This window comes from Periplaneta americana, chromosome 11 (genome assembly GCF_040183065.1).
Source record: "Periplaneta americana isolate PAMFEO1 chromosome 11, P.americana_PAMFEO1_priV1, whole genome shotgun sequence".
Classification (NCBI taxonomy): domain Eukaryota; kingdom Metazoa; phylum Arthropoda; class Insecta; order Blattodea; family Blattidae; genus Periplaneta; species Periplaneta americana.
In genome coordinates this window covers 110,327,015-110,349,919 of record NC_091127.1, presented here as the reverse complement: position 1 = coordinate 110,349,919, position 22,905 = coordinate 110,327,015, and the positions used below count along the sequence as shown (strand labels likewise).

The 22,905-nt window shown below is 34.7% G+C and overlaps 2 protein-coding genes across 6 annotated transcripts in view; both read left to right on the top strand.

Moving 5' to 3' along the window:
* Window positions 1-426: 426 nt before the first annotated feature.
* Window positions 427-11,743, top strand: LOC138709238 (serine-rich adhesin for platelets-like). 3 transcript variants are annotated; one of them, XM_069839869.1, is made up of 4 exons: window positions 427-615; window positions 2,742-2,846; window positions 6,659-6,776; window positions 9,066-11,743. In XM_069839869.1, the coding sequence occupies exons 2-4, from the start codon at window positions 2,742-2,744 to the stop codon at window positions 11,612-11,614; spliced, it is 2,772 nt and encodes a 923-aa protein (XP_069695970.1). In that variant the 5' UTR covers window positions 427-615; the 3' UTR covers window positions 11,615-11,743. The 3 variants fall into 3 exon arrangements, with proteins under 3 accessions (XP_069695970.1, XP_069695968.1, XP_069695971.1); XM_069839867.1 differs by having other exon boundaries at window positions 427-893; XM_069839870.1 differs by lacking the exons at window positions 427-615; window positions 6,659-6,776.
* A 2,327-nt stretch (window positions 11,744-14,070) lies between these two features.
* BBS5 (Bardet-Biedl syndrome 5 protein) overlaps window positions 14,071-22,905 on the top strand; it is a 46,102-nt gene continuing 37,267 nt past the window's right edge. The window contains exon 1 of one of the 3 annotated variants that reach the window (XM_069839873.1): window positions 14,071-17,676. Coding sequence is in view for 2 of the 3 variants with exons in the window: in XM_069839872.1 (XP_069695973.1) it covers window positions 22,687-22,820 (134 nt within the window). In the remaining variant the exon portion in view is untranslated. Of the gene's footprint in view, window positions 17,677-22,420; window positions 22,821-22,905 lie in introns of those variants that run through there. The other 2 variants (XM_069839872.1, XM_069839871.1) reach the window with 2 other exon arrangements.

The following is a 22,905-nucleotide window of genomic DNA, read 5'->3' as shown; positions in this document are numbered from 1 at the left end:
TAACGAAAATTCTAGAACAAATGACAACTATAACCAATAAAATTAAAAGAAAATCACGGCAACACCTAGTATAAAAACCTAGAACTAATATGTAAAAGTCACTAAAAGATCACTAACATTTAACTCTGAAATAAAAAAGTTGGTAATACTTACTATATTCAACCAAGTGCCCGTCTTCTATCAAATTACCTAATAATAATAATAATAATAATAATAATAATAATAATAATAATTGTATTCGTAGCTCTTTCGAATTATTTTTTATTAAATTAATATAACGGGCAAGTGAAATCTTCGTTAAACGCAGCAGATTGAACAACATATGCGCAAATTCTTCAAGTTTTGAGCGTAGCTTAATTTCAGTCTTTGTAGCTGAATTTCGGAATGTTTGTAGCCGACTCGCTCGTGTTAAGGTTGGCAAAGCTGATGAAGTGGACCTGCCAGCTGCCACCTTTACGGTGCATCGCGGTGGCGGTGTTGTTTGTCGTGGGTGAAGATAATTAGAAAATACATAAATTATAATGACTTTATATGCAGTTTTGAGTTGTACTTTATACAACAGATACTTCATTCGGACAGAAGGATTTGGAGAAGTCAGCAGAATTTGCCGTACCGGTAACCTATCTTTAAACGCGATAAGTTTGGCGACCTTTTATTGTTCGTAGCCACAGATAAATATAATAGCATGCCTGAAGAAGAAGGTAACAACAAATCTATCGATGTGAAGCTGTAATCATTCCGTCACGTGTGTGACAGTGCGAAGATAGGAAGTTGGACACCAAAGATTAATAAAATAGAAACTTTAAATCTCTTTAATTTGTAAAAATGGTACACTTTTAGATAATATGTCTGCTGTTAGCACTGACAATTTTGCATCTGCATTTGGTTACAGTGTGAGTTCTCATAATATGTATCGTATTATTTCTGCTTAACGTTTATCATGTTAGGATAGTACACTTGTAAATGAAACTATGGTAATTTCCAAGATTCGTTACACGGCCTTCTGATTTCATAGGCCTACAAGATCAGTGACTGGTTAGGTTTGGTTTGTTGAGGTTTATGATATGCCTTGGATATATGTTTTCTGGTGGAAATACCAAAAACATGATCAAACCGAACCTAACCTGTCACTGATGTTATTAGTGTGTAACGAATCTTGGAAATTACCCACACGAGAGATTAAAACCTTTTCATATTCCTCGGTTTCACGTGTCTTAGATATTTCCTCAACTAATACACTTATCTTGTCACATACTTCGGCCTCATATCTTAATGCTCTTTATTTGCTCCCAGTCACAATCACTATCCTAACTGGTAACTATTTACTTTAGTAAATCTTTACAATAGTGTGTTGCCAAAGGAAAGCGGACTTGAAAGGGCATATTCTTAGACAGTTGCGAGTACGACATACCAAAAGCCTAAACTAACCTAACCTAACATTGATTCGTATATGCAAGTCATACTAAAAGCCTAAAGAAATCTAATCTAACCTGTCATAGATTCGTTATGCAAGGCATTATGCAAAGCCTAGACTAATCTAACCTGTGACAGATTTCTAGACCCCTCTGCCGGCCAACACTTTCACAGCAACTTTCGACCTTTATTTTCTGTGTGAAGTTGACGTCAGCACTCGATTTTTTTTTTACCATACATACACATATGACTCAACTTAAAGCGAAGGTAAATACGTGGTGACGAAGTAATACAGAATTACCTTTACCTTAGCTGATGGCGCGTTTTTTAGACTACATTTATTTAGAACTCCTTGATTTGACTTTGGGAATATGTACAAATTACTAAAATTAACGGAACACAAAAATAAATTGTCTTGTCATAATTCTCGATCCCCTATCATTTAGCTATCCCCTCATCTAACCCACTCTAACCTTGTCACATTTCTCAGCCTCACGTCACTTAGTTATACCTCATCTAACCTAACCTTAACTTGCAATATTTAAGGAAATATACTCCAGTGCAACAGACACTAACATTAATGTACGTTCCGGCACATCCGGCGACGCTGATATAACCTCCGCAGTTGCGAGCGTCGTTAAATAAACCCTAACATTTAATGTACGTGACAAGACAAAATGACCTACAAACTTATTAATATATCACAACGTCCTTTATATAAGGAACAGCAAAACAAACACATTAACCTCAGTCGCCTATCCAAGAATATATAGCTACCTCGAAGTCGTAAATACTAATTAACTAGATGAAATGAAAATTATTGTTTTCCCTTCAATTTTAGTAGTTTCTTCGTATTCCCCAAGTCAACTCGAGTTCTGAATAAATTTTGTCGAGAAAACTTTCCTTAAGGAAATAAGTAGGTCTACCATTTAACCTTCTGCAGTAACATTTCTTGCAACACACACATACACTAGGCTTACTATGTCAGTTTAACTAATTGTGAACGGCATTAAAATATATAATATTGCTGTCTTTTCTATACATTAAGAAACAATTTTATTTTGGCTAATTTTCAAGGATAGGTTGCGCTCCCTTTTTCATTTAACCTATCTCAATCTCAGCTTATAAAAAAAAGAGTATGGTATGGAATAGGTTGAAAAGTAACCTTTCATTAAAATTGATCTGATTTTGTGTTTAGAATGCCTCTTCAAATAAGCAGTTGCATTGCATTATGCTGTTAAATGTATAGATTTTTGTTTATTTGTTGATCGGATGCAAATTAACTTAGAGAAATGCACCTAATTTTATTTAACATATCTGTCTTTCAGATGCCAGAATTTTGCCCGCTTTGTCTCTCCAAGGGAAAGAGAACTCCGCTCAAATTTTTGCAGATGAACCTCTCAGAAGCAACCAAAATGTGTATTGACATGAAGGTAAATGACAAAACGCTAATTTTATTCTCCATTTTACTTTTTTTTGTCTAAATATCTCTTTTCTTCACCATTTACATTTTATTAATGCAAGGATAATATAGACAATGAGACAGGATAATTTAAAATTTAATCTTACATATCGTTGCTGTGCCTGCAAAAGTGCTATGTGTAAGTTACTTTTTACAAAAATTAGTTATATGCATGGAAAGGAGTAGAATGATCTCTAGAATTGTTCCTAAAAATTGAAAGTTGATATATTTACATTGTTGCTAATGTAACAAACAAAGTAACAATGTTTCAGCAGTGATAGACGCATGAAACAATTTTTTTGTAAAGTTTTTTCACTCTCCTATAAAATTGACTTCAGATCACGGAGTCGTTTTTACAAGCACAGTGATGACATGAGTTTTTCGTCAATATAAGTTTTTACTTCAATTCAGTGCCGTAGTTTGGCCGGTACAGACCGGTACGCCATACCGCCTAAAATAAAAACTCACTCACTGTACCGGAAAAAATATGTTGTTGTTGTTTTCTAATGCCAGGCGTTTGACAATAAAGTCATTTGACCTCTTGCACTCCAATATTTTTCAAAGATATTATCATGGTCAGCCACTGAAGCACAGATTTTGAGGTGTTCCGTATCCATTTCTTGGTTTGAGTTGCACAGTGGGCAGTTAGGGGACTGATATATTCCAGTTCTATGCAGGTGTTTGGTCAAACAATCATGGCCTGTTGCCAATCTAAATGCAGCTATATATATAGACTAGACTCGAAAATATATTATTTATGTTTAAACTAGCTGAAAGCACCCGGCGTTGCCCGGGTTGTCTTTTTTTCTTTTTATAATTAAACTGGCTGTTAGACTTTTCGGAAATCTGAAAAACTCAACTATAGATAATCAAAACGAATTGTCTTCAATAAGCTTTCCTCGTCCATAAAGATGAATCTATACATAGCGTCACTTACATGCCTCAAAGGATTAACTCAATTTAAAACAACTACAAATCAGGCAACGGAAGGAAACATTTCATCACTTGCCTTACTTTCAAATGTGTTTTAATTTGTATGTATATATACTATATACATATATATGTGTTTATTTATTTATTCTGGCGTAATTAATGCCATCAGGCCTTCTCTTCCACATCACCAGAAATACAAATAAAATAATAAAGAAACCAAACTATAAATAAAGTAAAACCAAACGAACATATAATATACAGGCTACAGTCACACAAACTTTAAATGAATTAGCATTGTCTTGAAGTTCAGCAAAACAAAGGTACACTCCTTGGTCCCTATAGGCCCACTTAGCATTGTATCAATGTTCTACAGATCTTACATTTTATCTCTGCCGGTCAGTGACTGTTAAATTTCAAGTGGCTTATCTTAGTCGTGGGAGTCAAGATATTAAAAAGGATTACAATCTTTCTGCCGTCTCCTTTCCTCCCCCGCAAATGTGACGTTGCACAGAGGCAGAGATAAAATAATTATAAGATCTGTACATTGATCTGAAGCTGTGCATTTCACGTAATTTCATGTCTGTGTGTGCTTTCACTTGCATTTCAAAGACAGCTGTCAATAAACAGGGAATTCCCTTGTTCCCAGTCTGAACCTCTCTCTATCGATCATACCAAAGAATCAATATATACGTATATAATTTAATTTATATTGAAAGATTTTTTACCCTTAACTGCTGTACGTCTATTTTTTTTTTTAATATGACTTGAGAAACTATATCTCACAAATTCAGAACATATTATATTAATTTTTATTTTATACACAGAATACAGATACAATATAAATTCGCAATAAGACATTTTTTAACATAAAGACTAATATGCTCAGGGATGTATATACCGGTTTTTATTTTTTTAGAAATTAAGACATTGTTATTTCCACATTGCATAACATACTACATTGGCAACGTGATTAAGTAGTTAGAATTTCGTAGTAACACATTTTTTGACATGAACAACAATATTTTGAGAGACGTATATTTTAGAATTAATACAATGTTATTTCCAGTCGCCTTACGTACATTCACATACTACATTAGCAATATGACAAAAGTATCATTGAATTGCTTTTTGATGTGTGTAAAATCTTTTCTTTTCCCCCTACTTCTTTGTATAAAATATAGTTAAGAATGTGAAAAACACGCAGTTTTTAAGTTAATGTCTGCTACTTTGAGCGACTGTCCTTGATCATAATTTTAATATGGCCATTACAAATGCTAGTCGCACTGAAATTGCAATTACTTAAAATCGAAAGGGATGTTAATGGGTATCATAAGAATACGTGAGATAAAAACATCTTCTCGTTTCATTTTTCCAGTTAATATTGTCACTTCTATTACTACGTTTCAAATGAGTTTTTTCCCACCAATTCTTGTTCCATTGCATGATTTTGGTGGGTCAGTATTTCGCAATAGTACTATTGGTGATTCAGTATCAAGTATTAAAACAATTGTATGGTAGCAATCCTTGTAGTCTCAAAGAATTCAAGAATTCAGTTGAATAAAACACAGCTTGCTCACTATCTACAGCTGCATCGAGAAATTCATAATATGGTCTTGGACTGTGTAAAGATATTTATTGCATGAATTGCCTAGATTTTAGCCTTCATGCTGTATCAATAATGTTATTTAATTTCCTGTTATAATTTCCATGGCCTCGTAAAAGTCGATGTTGAATACAACAGACAATAATAAAAAACAATTGACTATAGAAGATTGCAATTTAGTATTAAACATGAATGTTTGATCGTATTTATTTTTATTTTTTATTGTTTAAGTAATTTAACGTCCATTTGCACAATTTTAATGTAGCCTATGTTTTTCTCCTGGTTATGAAGGTTAAATGTGCAAACTTTGGCACATATCTGTCAAAGCATGTAGATTTGTATAGAGAATATACATACATACATACATACATACATACATACCCACATTCACTTTTATATATTAGATAATCTTTAATAGACTTTTAAATGCAGAATGTTAGCTATTTGAAAAACATTTTGATTTTGATATAGCATAAAAATAGCAGTTGGCGTCTCATATCCTTTGCTTAAACGCTTGTCCATATGTTGTTTTATTGAAAACCGTGGTCTGGTACTTCAGGAGTAGTATTGATGTGTAAATTTCAAGCTTTGCCGGCGTATTTATACCGGTATAAGTAATTAACACTAACTTCATGGCATGGCGCCTCAAGAAATCTGCTACACTGATTCGCTAATTTCAAAACTTGTGTAGATGCCTTCACATAACACTCAAGAATTCTACTGCGCTGATTCACTAATTTTAAAACTCACTCAGACGTAATGCTAGCAGTTTGCTAGTGGAGGGAAATATTGTTACTTTTCGTGTGTTCATGAATCTTGAGTTCAGTTAGGCCTACATATTATAGATTCTATTCCAATTTCAACTAAAGAATGTGAATGAGCATTACTGTAATGAACTATATCTGCACTAAGAAAAGTAATACTCTTCCAGTAAAAGAATTATTGGGCCATCAATGTCAGCATTTAAATTCTTGCCTTATATGCAATTGTGGCTGCGATCTGGAAGGAGGTCTGCAGAGAAAACTGCATGACGATGAAGTAACCTTGGAAAAGAAGTACAGTACGAGTTCATACAGAGAGAATCTAGTCTGACCAACGCGATTTCAACAGTATCCCCTAAAATGTGTTTTCAACTACAGCACTGTTTCAATTCACAAACTTAAAGTACTTTTGGAATTATTTAAAATTATCGAATTGAATTTTAACTAAAGGAAAAAATATATATAATTCCATGTTTGTGCTTTCAGTGTCCTTATCCTCTTGGACTTCAGTATGCAGATACATTCATAAAGATGGATTTTGTGAAGGTCATTGCAGATGAAAGTATCAAATTAGATGTCAAGAATTTTCCACACATTGGATCAGGTACTTAAAATTATTGCATTCCTTGAATATTGTACAGAAACTCGACTCATGATTCCAAACTGCATTTGGACACAGTGGTGACTTGTGGAAATTTTTGAGTGTAGGAAGTTACAAAAAACTGACCAAGTGATGGGTAACAATAATTAATTTCTCTCTGTCTGAAATACATGCCCTATATGCATTACAAGGAATACCAGACAGTTGATTCGCTGAAAAAATACAATTAGGCATACTAATGAACAAATAATTATGCAAGAATATGAATTAATGTCAACTCACCACATCGCCTTGGCTGCTTGATGGTTTTACTTGTAGTACAACTCTATCCTCTTTCTTTCTTAGCAGCAAAGATATTAATAACTTTATTATAAAACTTGAGACGTTTTTTTTAAGTTCCTTGAACAGTGATTTTTCAATAGTCATTGAAGTGAATCTCTTGATACGATCCTGAGCCGTGGTATTTCTGCAGTAGTCTTTTATTCCAGTCTGTCATGTTCATCAATTCTGTTTTCATATTTTAATCATGCTAAAAATAACAATAATAAAAGTAAAATATCGAAAATTGTTCACACGAATCATTAGACATTGTCAACTGTTACGTAACACTAAAGTACCTGTAAGCTTTCACAATTGTATATATTATGTTAATGTACCGAAGTACATATGATATTTCCATGCAGATATTCTGCGTCATCATACGATGAAAGAGTAATGGAACGGAGAAAAATTCTCTCTGGTGCCGGGATTTGAACCCGGGTTTTCAGCTCTATGTGCTGATGCTTTATCCACTAAGCCACACCGGATACCACCCCGGCATCGGACAGAATCGTCTCAGATTAAGCTCCATCTCTTGGGTTCCCTCTAGTAGCCACCCTCTGCACTACGTCACAACTGTGACATAATACGTAATAAAACAACGAACACAGTCGAACTATAATCATTTTACCTGCTATAATAAATGAAGAGTCCACTGCAAGAATGATGGATGTCACTTTCTTGTCGAAAATGAACGAAGACTGTCAATGCATAGCTTAAGACATAAGAATGTACATAGAGAGTTATATGGCATTAACACTGATAGTCATTGTCCAGTAATGATTGGAAAATCACAGTTAAGCTTTGAGTGCTAAGCATTTCAGACTTTCAATTGCTTCTCCTGAAAAATGTATTCCAAATGACATCCATCATTCTTGCAGTGGACTCTTCAAATATAATACTGAAGTAGAACCCACATATGAAAATGATATGCTGCTAATATGGAATATCAATCTGCCTACATAAAATTCACTATTATAAAAATTAACCAAGTCCATGTTCCTGGGGAATTTTCTACTTATAATATTGCTGGGGAGGGAAAGGAACTGGCCACCCTATCTCATTATCCCCTGGCCTAGTTGCCTCATAAGTGTGCCTTCTTAGTGTCACTTGTGGGTTGCTGATCTGGCTTCAGACAGTTGACTAAACAACAACAATATTGCTGGTTCTGAACATGCTATTATCGGTGCAGACACATTGATCATGCATGAGGTAGACCTTATGCCCGCTTCGTGCTTCGAGGAATGTTTCTGACTTCCTATAGCCTTTATAGTATTGTGCAATACCCACTCCTACCCCTTCACTGCACTGGACTGTTCACATTGCAGTGAATGCCATGAGCTTCCTCAGGCGACAGTAGTGACAGTTTGGTAAAGAATGACACTACTTGGCAAGTCTACCTCTCAGACAAATCTTTTGGTGGCGACAAACCAACAGAGACTGAAGCTATGTAGTCAAACTGACTATTACAGAAGTACAGAATATAGTCTAAGAACTTCCTCACTTCCTACATGAAGAAATTGTCACTGCCTGGACATAGATATGAAGCCCACATAGACTTATTACCTGGTTCAGTTTCTTCTGGAGATTTTTCTCAACTGTAAGGAAAATGTTAGCTAATTTCATGGCGAATCCTTGGTCTCAAGGGATTTAAGGACTTTGGGCTCCAGGTCTTGGTGTTTATCATGTATACGTCTGAGGATAAGACTTGCTCTGTCTGGGCTGAAACAGGATGACCTGCCTGTCAGTAATAGATTTACGATTGCCACCCAGGTCACCTATTGGAATGGAACAATATTCACATAGAGGATGCATTCATGGGTGTAGCACGCAGCACATGAAGTTCGCAGGAATTTCCTCAGTAAATTTGCTTTTGATACAATTGTTCGATTTAAGTAAAGAGGATTTAATTTGATTTTTCCTATTACATGGCACTGTCATTCTTTTACAGCTATGCTTTTCTTTTTGTTCCAGGTCCACAAAATGTTGGCAGCATACTAGTTTCCAAATCAGAACCTGACAATGATAAGTTTCATAGTTCAGAATTATCCACTTCTGATCAGGCATCATTAAATGAAAATAAGTTAAATGAGACCGACATAATGGACTTCAAGTTAGATGACTTCATTACTAGTAATGTAAATCCCTCGGACTTCGACATTAATGCAGTTATTGAGAACATCTTGCAAAATGGAATAGATGAGATGTTGCTGGATAACAACAAGGAAGAATTAGTAATAGAAAATAATAAGACAAAAGATTTTGACACTTTGTTGGAGTCAAATAAAAATAGCATAGTCAGAACTACAGGTAATGTTTCTTCAGAAGGGTATTTGAATATGCCTATGAGGGAAACTAAAGAAAACTTAAGTCATTCAGTACTTGATCCCTGCTGTTCAGAATTTGTAGATCATAGCACTGAAAATTCTGAGACAAACCCAAAGAACAGTATGCAAGATGAAATCTTGACTAGAAATTGTGAGGGACAAATATTTCCAGCATTCTTAAACCACACTGAGATTGTTAATAGTTACGATGTTGCAATATATACATTTGAATCCCCTATGACTGATGATAACAAATCAGCCATCATGTTGGAGGAAAAGGTATCTGGAGATGATGAACATACAATTAAGTCAGAGGCTTCAACACTGTCTGAAAATATTCCAGTTGAAGCTGGTAGAGTCACGAAATATGTAGAACCTACAAAAGAAGGTACTCTGGATTTAAAACACAATGATTCATTCGAAAAATCGCCTCAAATTGTGAATAATATTCAAGTTACAGATTCATCTGGTCCCCTAAAAAACAACGACGAATTTCTAATACACAAAACATTTTTTACAACAGATAAAGTCAAAGAAGTTAGTAAAGTCACAAATACATACTGCCTACCAAGAGAAATGCTAGAGCACTCCTATTATAAGATGGTTGGTGAAATCCCACCAAAAGATTTGAATACAAATATAGACTCTTCAGATATCACAGGAAATAGAGATGTTATGGTACTTGGTATTGATGATATTGAAGGTACCGGTAGTTCGTCTTTTGTAACAAATTCCGAATCTGTTGAATGTTTGAGTATTGGAAAAAGTGATATGTACATTGCAGAAAACGTTGCAGTTGCATCATGTGGGACAAATAGCAAAGTTGAAGTAATCACTGGTGTGAAAGAAAGGATTTCAATTCTGAAGGACAATGATAGTAAAACTGAGTTCCATTGCAAAACAGATACAGAAGTAAGAGATGACAATGCTATTGTTGATAATACAAAACTCCCTGTAAATATTCTCAAAGTTTCAAATAATCCAATGACAGTAGTACCAGAGAAGTTAAAAGCTGAAAATGTATCTGATCATATTACTTCTGAACTTACTAGAACGAGAGACGATACACATACATCAAAGAGTAGAGAATCTGCATTTGTAAGCATAGGTACATTAGAGAAGGTTGCACTTGTAGAGAAAACAGGTAGGGCTGAAGTACAAAACAGTACATATGACAGAAAGAATGATGAAATTATGATTAATTCTAAGAAGGCTTTTTCAGGTGAGGTTTGTTTGTCAGATATACCAAGTGTAAAAGTTTCTTCTTCCTCACGGGTTGTGAAAATAGGTGAAGAATCTAATATGATTGTTGTCAAATGCAGGGAATGCATACATACTCCTAAATGTGACAATTTAGGAAAAGATGTTTCTGTAGTATACATCCAACAGAACAATCTTCCTCAGGCCACTGCATTAGAGTCTAATACTGTGTCAGATGGGTTGTCAAGGAAACTACAGTCTGTCTCAGCTCAGAGTCAGCAACTGACACATTCACAGCCTCTTTCTTTAGAAGTTACATCAGATTCCATTTCTAGTGTTCCCAAAAAACTTTGTGTTACACAGCCTGTGCCTTTGGAATCTAATATTACATATTGTGGGTCTAGTGCTTCCCAGCAGAAGAAAGCAAATAGGAAAAAAATTACTCCAATAGATCATAATACTGGTATCACTTTAACTGAGCAATTAGGAGAACTTTCTTCAGGTGAGCAAACTGAACAAAAACAAAATGAACTATCTCTTGTACTTTCAAAATCCACAAATGAGATGGTTTTACGCAATGTGCAGCAAAGAAAATTGGATACAAGAAAGCTAAACCTTGGTAAAGATAAATCTTTAAAAGTAATGTTTGAACTTAGAAAAAATTTCGATACAGAAAGATTTGCAGGTTTCACATTTGAAAGTGCTTCTGTACCAAATTCGAAGAAGACCCCACCAGGTCGTAAACCATCTAGGATAATTGAAAGAACAAACTCAAAGGAACGAAAAAGAAAGAAAGAGAAGTCAGTTGTGTCACGACCAAGTCGAAATAATTTAAATCCAAATATTTTTCACATTCATTCCGACAACCAAGAACATACAAATGTTGAAAATTGTATAGATGAATATATTGTTAATACAAATGTAAGCTCTTTGTGTGTAAGGACAGAAAGCAATGCTAATAATACTCAAGATTGGATTGAAGAATTATTAAAATAAAATGAATTTTATTCTATTGTAAATGTTACTAGCTGAAGCAAGGTAATAATTGAATAGGTTGGGGAATTAATCATTATTTATCGGCAATTTCTATTAATACTTTTATTTAATAAAGAGATTACAATATCATGGTTTAAACATTTTTTACTTAGCATAATATGTTGACGTGTATTATTGGCAAATAATATGCGTGTGTAAGTTTTTTTTTTGCATGTGCGCGCATGTGTTTTTTTTTTTTTTGTCATAAACCGAATTAATATTTACATGTTTGCTATATAGGCCTAATGAAGACAAAAGAGGAGAATCAGCTTTTGTAAATATCTGATTTAATTCTAGTGTATTTTGTTTTTTGTATTGTATCACATTTTATTACAAGAATAGAGAACTTTTCGAACAAGTGTGCATAAAAAGAGAAATTTGTTTTTGTCCTTTGTTGAGAAGAAAAGTAATCGGTCACTTGTGGTAATACAAGGCTTCTAAACTCTTACATAGGTTACATTAGTATCATTACATATAGGTATGTTTAGAATCAATTACTGCTGAATTTACATCACATTAAAATGCGTTATTTTATGGGCACTCTAAACATTGAAATTCTTTACTAGTAGGCTCTTCAAGATTTATTATTAGCAGAGTGCTAACTCTTTTTACTGAAAGACTGTTTCTAATTCCAGTTTTTACAAGATCCATGCAACTAAATTCTCTCTCACAATTGACACTATGCGATGGAATTATATAAATCAGAATAAATTGTTCACTTAACTTAGAGTACATGAATTGCACCAACTCTTTGAAATCAATTCCGGAACATCTATTGCTCAATACCTTTTTGAGCATGCCCATGCCATTAGCATTTCATTTAAATTCAGATTAGTTGAAACACATCTCTGATTTCATTTTCTCTATTACCATTTTCGTTTCTGAAGTTCAATGTGGTTGTTGCATTTTTGCACATTTACATTCAAAGTTTGTTGCATTTTAAGAAGTCGAGTAGCAAAATGCGACAAATGCAACTGTGTCTTAAATCCTGACCTATGTATAAGTGTGTATGATGTATGTATATATATATATATATATATATATATATACACTTGCAGTTTGAATAAATACATACAAATAAACAGTACATTGACTACAAAAATACAGACGTTCACCTCTCATTCTAAATGCCGTCTATATCTAATATTAAAAGACAGTGACTTGATTGATGATGATCTGGGAACAGATACAGACAATATCGATGTGTAGGAATTCTATTCAACTGAAGCACGTGGTATGGGAATAAGCTTTTCGTATTAAGAGACGTATTTTCGTTGTCTACAGAAATTTTCCATGTAAGGCTACTGTAATAATTGCTTTGGATATGAATAACTTGCAGTATCTTTGTCAGAATGGAGAGAAATTTTTCAAGTTGACAGTAAAGAGTGTTCTTTAATTGATATTTGAAGATTAACACATTTTACAGTTCAAGTTAATTCTGCCTCTAGTACATTAACTGAGTAGCTTACTGAATTTCTTCAAGTTTACCCAATAGCATATATTTTTATAGTTGAATTGATGAGTAATTGGAGAGGTCCCTCGAATAATGTTGTAAGTACCACTTAGCAAATTGTTCAGAAATCAAGAAAAACTGTCACATTGTCACATTAAAATAAAAATTCTTGATCATCATAACCACAATGGATTTTAGAAAACACACACATAGTAGTATCTCTAAAATAAACATAATATAAAGAACTAAATAGATTTTTAACATTAATTTAATGGAATAATATTGCATATCCATGCACACAGTCATTACAGTGGAATACAAGTTGTGAATGGACTTTAATAATGACATGCATAATATTTGTACACCAAAATAAATTTTAATTCAATTTTGAAATTAAATTAAACAATTGAGTAAGGGACAAACAAGAAATTAGCAACAAAACTAAAGGATACGAAAAACTGTCTACAGCCCTACACGAAATAAAGTCCCCGTAACACTTATAGCGTTCCCTCGTTGAATGGCAATATTAATTCTTTGGCAGAGGAAAGCCATAGAGCGAGAGTCACTGTTAAGTGCTGATAAATACTTGCCAATATCAGAAGTTAACAACTTCACCTCAGAACACCATGGGCCCATAGATTCTACGGCAAAATTATATCGATCCAGAAGATCGAGATACTTATTGCGTTTGTCACAGCAGATGCAGTGGCTGACCCAGTGAGTTTGGAAGTTTTGGGCAAATAAGAAGAAGCGAAGGTGTTATAACAAGTGGCATCCCATAAAAGTGATTTGCCTTTGGACCATGGTGTTAAAGTTAAGCCATCTAGAATGGCTAACAGAGAGGCCCCGTATAAATGTGGGCAAATATGGCTGTTGACATTGCCTGATAACATGAAATTAACTAATGGGGTAATAGATTGAAGGAGACGACACCCAGAATCACCTGCAGATTTAGATGTGAGGTCTTATAATGTTGAGGTCGGATGCCATCAATACCAGATGCAGAACCAGTCGGAAAACTGTATATAGCTTTAAGAACCATGTCTTGAGAGACAGTCAACATAATATCTGACCCAGAAGGCGGAACGGGGAAAGAGGCCGTGAAGGTGGAGGATGTTTCAATTTTAAGGCTTCGTATGTAGCACTTGAAGCTTTGGCTATGCCATAATCAGATGAAAAGACTCGAACAGCTCCATGGATATCACCATCAGTTACCTTAGTTTCAACTAGACGAGAAGTAGAGAGAGAAAATTTATGTTTATAGGGTATAGATTCCAGTGAGAATGTCTGAATGTTCGCTTTAATTTTTGAGATTAAAGATTTATCCAACTTCCGATTTTCTTTCACAGGAACTTTGAGAGCAATATATGCAAAGAGGAATAATTGATGCCAAGATTGGTCAGAATTGAGAAACACACATTTATCCATAAGTTGTGCTAATTTATCAGCTACAAAACAATGTGCACCTTTAGGAATTCGATGTAAAATGGGGATATTATTCTTGAGAGCGTTGAAAAGAAAGTGTCTTCGGAAGAAGTATCGGAAAGGTGCTGAGAAAGGGAAGAGACATTAGAATGGACTTTGGCGGTATGAATGCGTAGTCCCTTCAGACCCTTGTAAAATTTATCAGTGTTGTCGGAACATAGAGAGCAAGATAAAAGTTAGTCAGTATGGGTTGAAAAATTATGAGTAGTATCTGATAAGTTATTACAAGAAGGACAAATCCATAAAGAATTAGACTCACTATGTAGCTGTACTTCTTCATCAGATAAGCATACACAATCACTATGAAACCAGGATTGACATTCAGAACAAAATATAAAAGTACCCTTAGAAGACGAATCAGAAGTGCCACAGAGGAAGCAGTTGAGAAAATCACTGGAAATCATAAGCACATGAATAAAATATAGCGTTCCTAACGAAGCACTATGGATACCGTTGTAAACAGTTATCTTACATGCCGTATGAAAATCAGTCCAAATATTCATAAATATGTTAAAACAAGATACACTAACACTTCCATAATAAAATGAACCAGTACACCATAACATTAACTGAGTGTCACTCACACAATATGAATAATTACTGTTTAAAATGAAAAAAAAAAAAACCTTCCATTGGGAATATAGCCCTATAAAAAATGCATATTTTCGTATGTTTAAAGCACTCGTGTATGTCAAGTAAAAAAAATGTTAGTTGAAACATAGCAGTCAACATGACATTAGTAAATATTACTCTGCAAGCAAGTCTGAGTAAAAGATTTCAGCACCTTTATCTTGAATATAACCCACCATTGAGACAAGATCATTTTTTTTCTAATGAGATTGTGGTATGGGACTTAGCTGGTCAGGTGTGGGAAAGCAAGATGCCATATTACTTGAATGTTTCGTAGGTCTTCCTCTGTTTGGTTTCTTGATGGAGTAAGTCATCAAGGATTGGAGAACATTGTGACACCAGTGTGCATACAGAAGTAGAATCATCGTGAGAAATTTGGAGCCAAATTACTTTTGTGATTTTCAATTCTGAATAGCGTTCAATAGAGTTTTCTACTGGACTTCGGTCTTTAAACTGTTCTTGTGTCATGTAACACACTGTGGATTGCTTGGACTAGCCTGAGTAATAAGTGTAACCCATTCGAAAGGTACAGTGCCTCTTGGACACTGCTTCTTCTACCCTTCTTCGTTTTATTGGTTTCATTTCCATGCATTTGTTTGAAGGAATGCTGTTTGTTTTCATCATATGACATTTTATAGAATGCTAAGAAAGCACCTTCCTCTTATGCTGGTGTGAGGGTCTGGCACTGTAGTACTGGCATATTGTCCAAAATGAAACCTACAGATAAAGAAATGAACTAACTAGACATCCATAAAAGTTACATACGGCCAGCTTGCACTAAAATGTAGAGAGAGTCTACAAGTTTTTAGTCGTGAAATTGGCGAACTGTTATTCCTATTGTTGTGTATACACAGATTGTTTTCCAAAATGGTTCCATTCATACCACAAAAAAAAAAGTGCAGTGCTGTTATTGGTAGCAGAGTTTAAGTTTCCGGCTACAGTACAGTGGAGATTTCGTAAAAAATACGGCCATGCAGCTCCTGATAGGCACACCATTGTTCAGTGGCACAAGCAACATTTCATGTGTGTGGCTATGTTAATCACCACAATTGCAGGATATGAGGTTCTGAGAATCCTCGTGTTATTTTTGAACATGAACGTAACTCTCCAAAGTTAAATGTTTGTTGAAAGTTAAATGTTTGTTGTGGATTAACCATTTCAGAAGTGATCGGACCTTTTTCTTCATAGAGAACACTGTGAATGGTGTGGTATATTTTGATATGCTTGAAAATTTTACGCTACCCCAGATTCCAGAGAGGTTCACCTTCCAGCAAGATGGAGCTCCTCCTCATTATTGGGGACCATTTGTTGAAACTTTACACAATCATTTCCCGGGATGATGGATTGGTCATGGTGGTTCTATTGCATGGCCCCACGATCTTCTGATCTTACACTATTTGACTTTTTTTCTTTAGGATTTCGTGAAAGACTGTGTCTACAACACCAGAGTGAATAACCTTCAAGTGTTATGTCAAAGGATTATCGACACAGATCTGTAACTCCGCAGATGTTACACAATGCCTGGAGAGAAATTGAATACAGGTTAGATGTGTGTCGTGCTACGAGAGGGGGACATGTTGAGATTTACTGATGGTGACATAAACTTGAGTTGATTAAAATTGTTCCCTAATTTGTTTTTGTGTGTCATAATTAAGGAATAAATTATTTAGTATCATTATCGGTAGGTTTCATTTCGGATATGATGTATTTCTGATTTGCATTTACACACCTGAGCCTAAATAATAACATATCAAGGTTTCAGGGTAAAGATTACATATTTTGACTCACTGAAAGAATCAAACCTATTCTAAACTAATCAATATAATCTATATCAGCAGCCTACTGTAATCCCTGTTTTTCACATTAGTACAGTTGACAGAATAACTATAGTAGTAAAACGTATTTCGAAAATTACGCATGAGTATCTATAACTCATAAATAATGATATCAGGACTAATGTTACACATATCTTCCAACATACAGTACATAATGTGATATATTTTTTAAAATAAATATGCCTAGGTGAAGTGCTATTGAAGTAAGCGCAGTAGGGGTATCCAACGTTATTCCACTTACCAAGTTAGATGTTGATTTCTCATCTCGAATAACTCTATTTCTTCTTGTATATAATTTTCCACAACCCTTCAGTATCTTCCTTTTATTATTCTAATATTCGTTATCATTTGCTTCTCTTCTTTTACCTTTGTTTAACTTATGAAGTATGCCTGGAGACAGTGATGTTGCAGGGACATCAGCCATCTTGCCAGCACATCCATCATTATTCCACGGATACAAACTTTTTTGACGAACAATAAATGGACTTCCAGTTCAGATACTTCCACGAAACTGAAACACTTTAAAGGCATGTGGATGTACAACATTATTCGATCAAAACATCACTTTTGGAAAAAGTGGCACTTACAGCATTATTCGAGGGACCTCTTCAATTGTGTAGGTTTGTAAACTGAATCAAGTGCAAGATATGAACAGTCTTAAAAAAAATTTTTGTTGCACAGATACTTTGTGAGTTCCAGAAAGGAGGCAGTGCGCGTGATCAGATATACAACGAAACTAAACCAATTTTATTACCTCAACAAGTCCTCTTGTAAACCAGGTCGCTCATCATCCTCTGATCATGTGTACTGCACCTGTGCAACAAAACTTTCTTCTAAGACTGTACATAATGTATATTTTTGTACAATCGCCACCATGGCTCAGTCGGGAGACTCGCTAGCCTCCTGATTCAAAGTTGCGTTAGGGCTTGGGTTAGATTGCTGTTTGGGCTGATTACCTGGTTGGGTTTTTTTCCGATTTTCAACCATAAGGAAAATGCTAGGTAATGTATGGCGAATCCTCAGTTCACTTCATATCGCCAAAAAATTGTAAAATGAAGGGTTTGATACAAAAAGGAGGTAGCTCTCTTTTGTGGTCTGTTTTTGTTTTCACTGTGTGTTTGTTATGCTTTGTCCAGTGAGACCGTCCCGTTATTGGGAAAGCTGAAAGAGTATCTTTGTTATTATTAGACATTTGAAATTTCACCGCTTTTTTTGTCATACTACATTATATCAGTCATGTGGTAATATTAACGTACTGATAGAAAATATAAACTAGAAAGCTCTGTAGGCGGCAAAACTTTTTCAAATAATACAATAGAAATAGGTTAATTCGACATTTGATAATCGCAATAAATATCTTTTCCTAGTAATTACTTTTAATACAATGTTCATAATTGTTTACCGTTGTGGCTGAGGGGTTAGTGAGTCTAACTCTGAAACCAGTGGGACGAGTTGCCGGTGAAGTTTTTTTCGGGGTTTTTCCCCTCACTCCTATTGAAGAATATCAAGTAACTTTATCTGGTGATTGGAACCCCACTCATCTTCGCCACTTCCTTTCCTCCCTTATTATCCTTTCATTCATCATCCTGTTACTTCTTCTGGTTTTCAGATCGCTCTATAGGCGGCCTTCCGAAGCTGCTGGCTCTCTCGACCGGCCTCAGTGAATTGTATTCATATGATGATGGATAGCTTCTGTAACAGAACCCAGGGCAGACCTTCTTGGGGGAGGACTTCCACCTCGGATCGTTAAGGGGGTCAAGTGGTTAGGTCGGTGCGCGTAGAGGATCGGTGGGCATGCAACTCATCCCATATAGGGGGTGTACAATAGACCTCAAGTCATAGTGCGTGGGATGTTCCTTTCCTCGCAGAAAAAAATGTTGATAATTAACATTGGATTCCAATTTTCGAAGCTTACATTTTTGGAAAATTCAATAATTTCAACATGTCGATTCTGGAATTCTAGAGTTTGTGGATGAAATTTAGTGACAGGTCCAATCGGCTGTTAGGCGCGAGCTAGCCGCGTAGCTCGTCAGCTCGCGCTCTCGAGTCGTTCAAAAGAGTCAGTTCGTTCGCGAGCTGGCTAGACAGCTCGTCTCACGAATGACTTCGTTCAAGAGCTGGATGCGTAACATATCGAAACTGTCAATTATAGTCCAGTCTAATGACATTAGGAATCAGAAGGATAACAGGGACAATCGTATTAAGTCAAAAAAAAAAAAAAAAAAAAAAGATAGATGAAAAAAGAAAGCCTGTAACATAAACGTTATACAATGTTATATGTTTTTATACACATCTGATGGAAAGCCGCGTAATATTAGTTCGACATTCGTCCGCTATTGGTATATGGCGTGGTCTCACCAAGGTTATTCCCGTAGGCCGTGGGTTATTCTATCTTTCTCAAAGTAACTGAAGATGTCACGTGATCATACATTGAATTTGACTATAATTATGTGTGTTCCGCCTTTGCTTATCATACAATTAAAATGGTGAAAACTAATAAATCATGTTTTCATTAACGTTTTCGGTATCTATGTACCATCTTCAGATGTATATATATAATGCTAATTGATAACCAAGCCTCTAGGTGCATGTGTCGTAAACTTAAATAATCAGTGTTTTTGTGCGTACTGTGTTATATCGATGAAGTGTTGCCATAATTGAATGAATAATATTTGTTGGTGCAACGTACTATCAGAATTAAAATTAAATGTTTCAGTCAATATTTAAAACACTATTTAAAACTGTTTAAAAAACACATGGTTTGTGTATCACTTTAAATATATGCAGTTGGAGATCACTTGTTGCGCGGTGTTTGCCGATGTGGAGTTGAATGCGGCAGTTGTGATCTTGTAATATACGAAAACAACCAAAACACAGATAGTCAAATACTAGATGAATTTAACAAATGGCACCAAAACATAAAATTCACACTAGAACAAAGCAATAACAACAGCCTTAACTTTCTAGATTTAAATATAACAATAGCAGCCCCAACAATTACATTTAACATATACAGAAAGAAAACAACAACCACACATGCTATAAAAAAACACTCAACACACCCAACCACACATAAAATTAGCAAATTCCGCTTCCTCGTTGATAGATTACTCACAACACCGCTAAATAAAGAACTTAATTATATAAAGCAAATAGCCTCTGAAAATGGATACGAAAACCAACTAATTAACAATTTGATACAAAAGAGAAAAACAAAATTACATAAAAAAAGAATTCACAACATTACAACCCGAGAAAACACAAAACAAAAAACAATGGCATAGTCTAACATATTACGGCAAGATTTCAAACAAACTTAGTAACTTTTTTAAAAAACAAAATATTAACATAGCCCATCGTACCAACAACAAACTAAACAATATAATTCCTAATAACACCAACAATAATGAACCCCTCCTAAACAGCGGTATATACCAGCTAAACTGCAAAAATTGCACCAAAACATATATAGGACAGACTCGACGTAACTTCAAAATAAGATTTCGTGAACACACCTCTGACTTCGTTTACAATAGAAACAGATCTAAATTCGCTCAACACCTCATAGATGAAAACCACGAACTCGCAAATATCAACGACACTCTGAAAATACTAAAAATCACAAATGACCCCACAATAGAAACAGCCGAACAATTTCATATCATAAAAGAACACATCTCAGGAAAACCCCTACTAAATGAACAAATAGCCAACATAAATAACCCACTTTTCAATTTATTCAAATTATTCCCGCCTAAACAATCGCACACACAGCTCTCACCGATTCCCCCTCCACTTCCGGTAACAGACAACACAACGTAAATATACTGTGAGCAAGCCCACCGCTTTAGTATCAGCCTAGCATCAAGCACGAGCAGACCAACACGCGGCAAAACCGTAAGTTATTTTTCTTACATAACAGGCATCACCCCTAGCAGTCAACCAAAACCAACATCAGTTAAAGGAATTTCCAAAATTAACAATTTCAAATTCATAAATTAATACTTAATCATTGTTTACAGACACGCCAGGCGATACTAAATCCATGGACTTGACAATTTTCAATTTGTTCTAACAATACATTTATGGGTACAAATTACAGCAATACCATTAACTATCATAGAAGTGCCATAACAGCACTTTCAACATAGCCATGTCAACGATACCACGTCTAGCTCAACGCCAATAAACAAGATCACCACAACTGCCGCATTCAACTCCACATCGGCAAACACCGCGCAACAAGTGATCTCCAACTGCATATATTTAAAGTGATACACAAACCATGTGTTTTTTAAACAGTTTTAAATAGTGTTTTAAATATTGACTGAAACATTTAATTTTAATTTTAATTCTGATAGTACGTTGCACCAACAAATATTATTCATTCAATTATGGCAACACTTCATCGATATAACACAGTACGCACAAAAACACTGATTATTTAAGTTTACGACACATGCACCTAGAGGCTTGGTTATCAATTAGCATTTTATATATATATATATATATATATATATATATATATATATATATATATATATATATATATACATCTGAAGATGGTACATAGATACCGAAAACGTTAATGAAAACATGATTTATTAGTTTTCACCATTTTAATTGTATGATAAGCAAAGGCGGAACACACATAATTATAGTCAAATTGTGATAGCTTATCGGCACACCTTCAACATGAAATTCATACATTGAATGCCATTGGTTATTCGAGAGCGGGAGTCGTGACGTGAGCTGTTTGAGAGTCGCGAGTTGAAGGAGCTGGAAGTGACTCAGGACCAGCTCTCAATGAGCGAGCTAGCTCGACGGAGAGAGTCTTTCAAAAGAGTCAGATCCTTCGCGAACGACCCGTCAATAGATGAAATACCAGTGTTGCCAGGTCTCCGGAAATTTCCGGAAATCTTCGGAATTTTTTAACTTCCCGGAAAAATAGGAAATAAAGTTGTAATCTCCGGATTTTTTAATATAGGAAATTATTTATTTTTTTTTTTTAGAAAACCAATCTCTGGCATACATTAAAACTGGTAGATGAACATTATATAGTTAAAGTTTTGTTAATATTTTATAACTTGACTACTAATGCTTCCCTAAATATAAAATATGTAACGCATAAAAACGAACATATCTGGTCTGGAGAAACATCTATGAGAGGAAGGTGGTGACTACTAATCAAATTGGTGAGTAGAAAAATTAAAGTAGAAATCTTTTTATTATAAGTTCATGTATTTTAATAGATAGAAGGTTATAATAACATTTTATGTGATTTTCGAAAGTGCCTCCGGAAATTGTGGACAAATCTCCGGATTTTTTTCATTACGATCTCCGGAAATATTTTTTCAAGATCTGACAACACTGTGAAATACCATTATGAGTGAACATGGAGGAATGTTTGAATTAGTTTGTTGAGTAGCTGTATAAAAAGGAGGCTTGTTTGTTGTTATTGTTATGTTCGCGTGTAAGCTTCAATTTATTTGGTTAATAATTATGTGATATTACTATTACAATGCAAATGTAAATAAATTACATAATATTGAAATACGTTTCTTACATAATACATTACATGGTTTTCGCTTTTGTAAAAAAATAATAGTAATGGACCTTTGCTGTAGTTTATGGCTCTAATATCTATTGCGAGAGCAAATTCAAATATTCGAAGAAGTGAATTTACAAATGACTTCGATTTAAAATTAAAAATGGCAGATTCTTTGTGGGAAGATAGAGAGGTTAGGTTTGACATTCCACTGCAGTAAGTATTACCCCTAATGATTTATATCATAATTGTATAGTTTCTGGTTATACCCTGTATCTTAAGGATAAATTTCAGAACACGG

Coding starts and splice junctions, on each gene's coding strand:
- LOC138709238 (XM_069839867.1), top strand. CDS start 846: ATGTCTGCTGTTAGCACTGACAATTTTGCATCTGCATTTGGTTACAGT. Junction 2,847..6,658: donor AAATGTGTATTGACATGAAG/GTAAATGACAAA, acceptor TTGTGCTTTCAG/TGTCCTTATCCTCTTGGACT. Junction 6,777..9,065: donor TTTTCCACACATTGGATCAG/GTACTTAAAATT, acceptor TTTTTGTTCCAG/GTCCACAAAATGTTGGCAGC.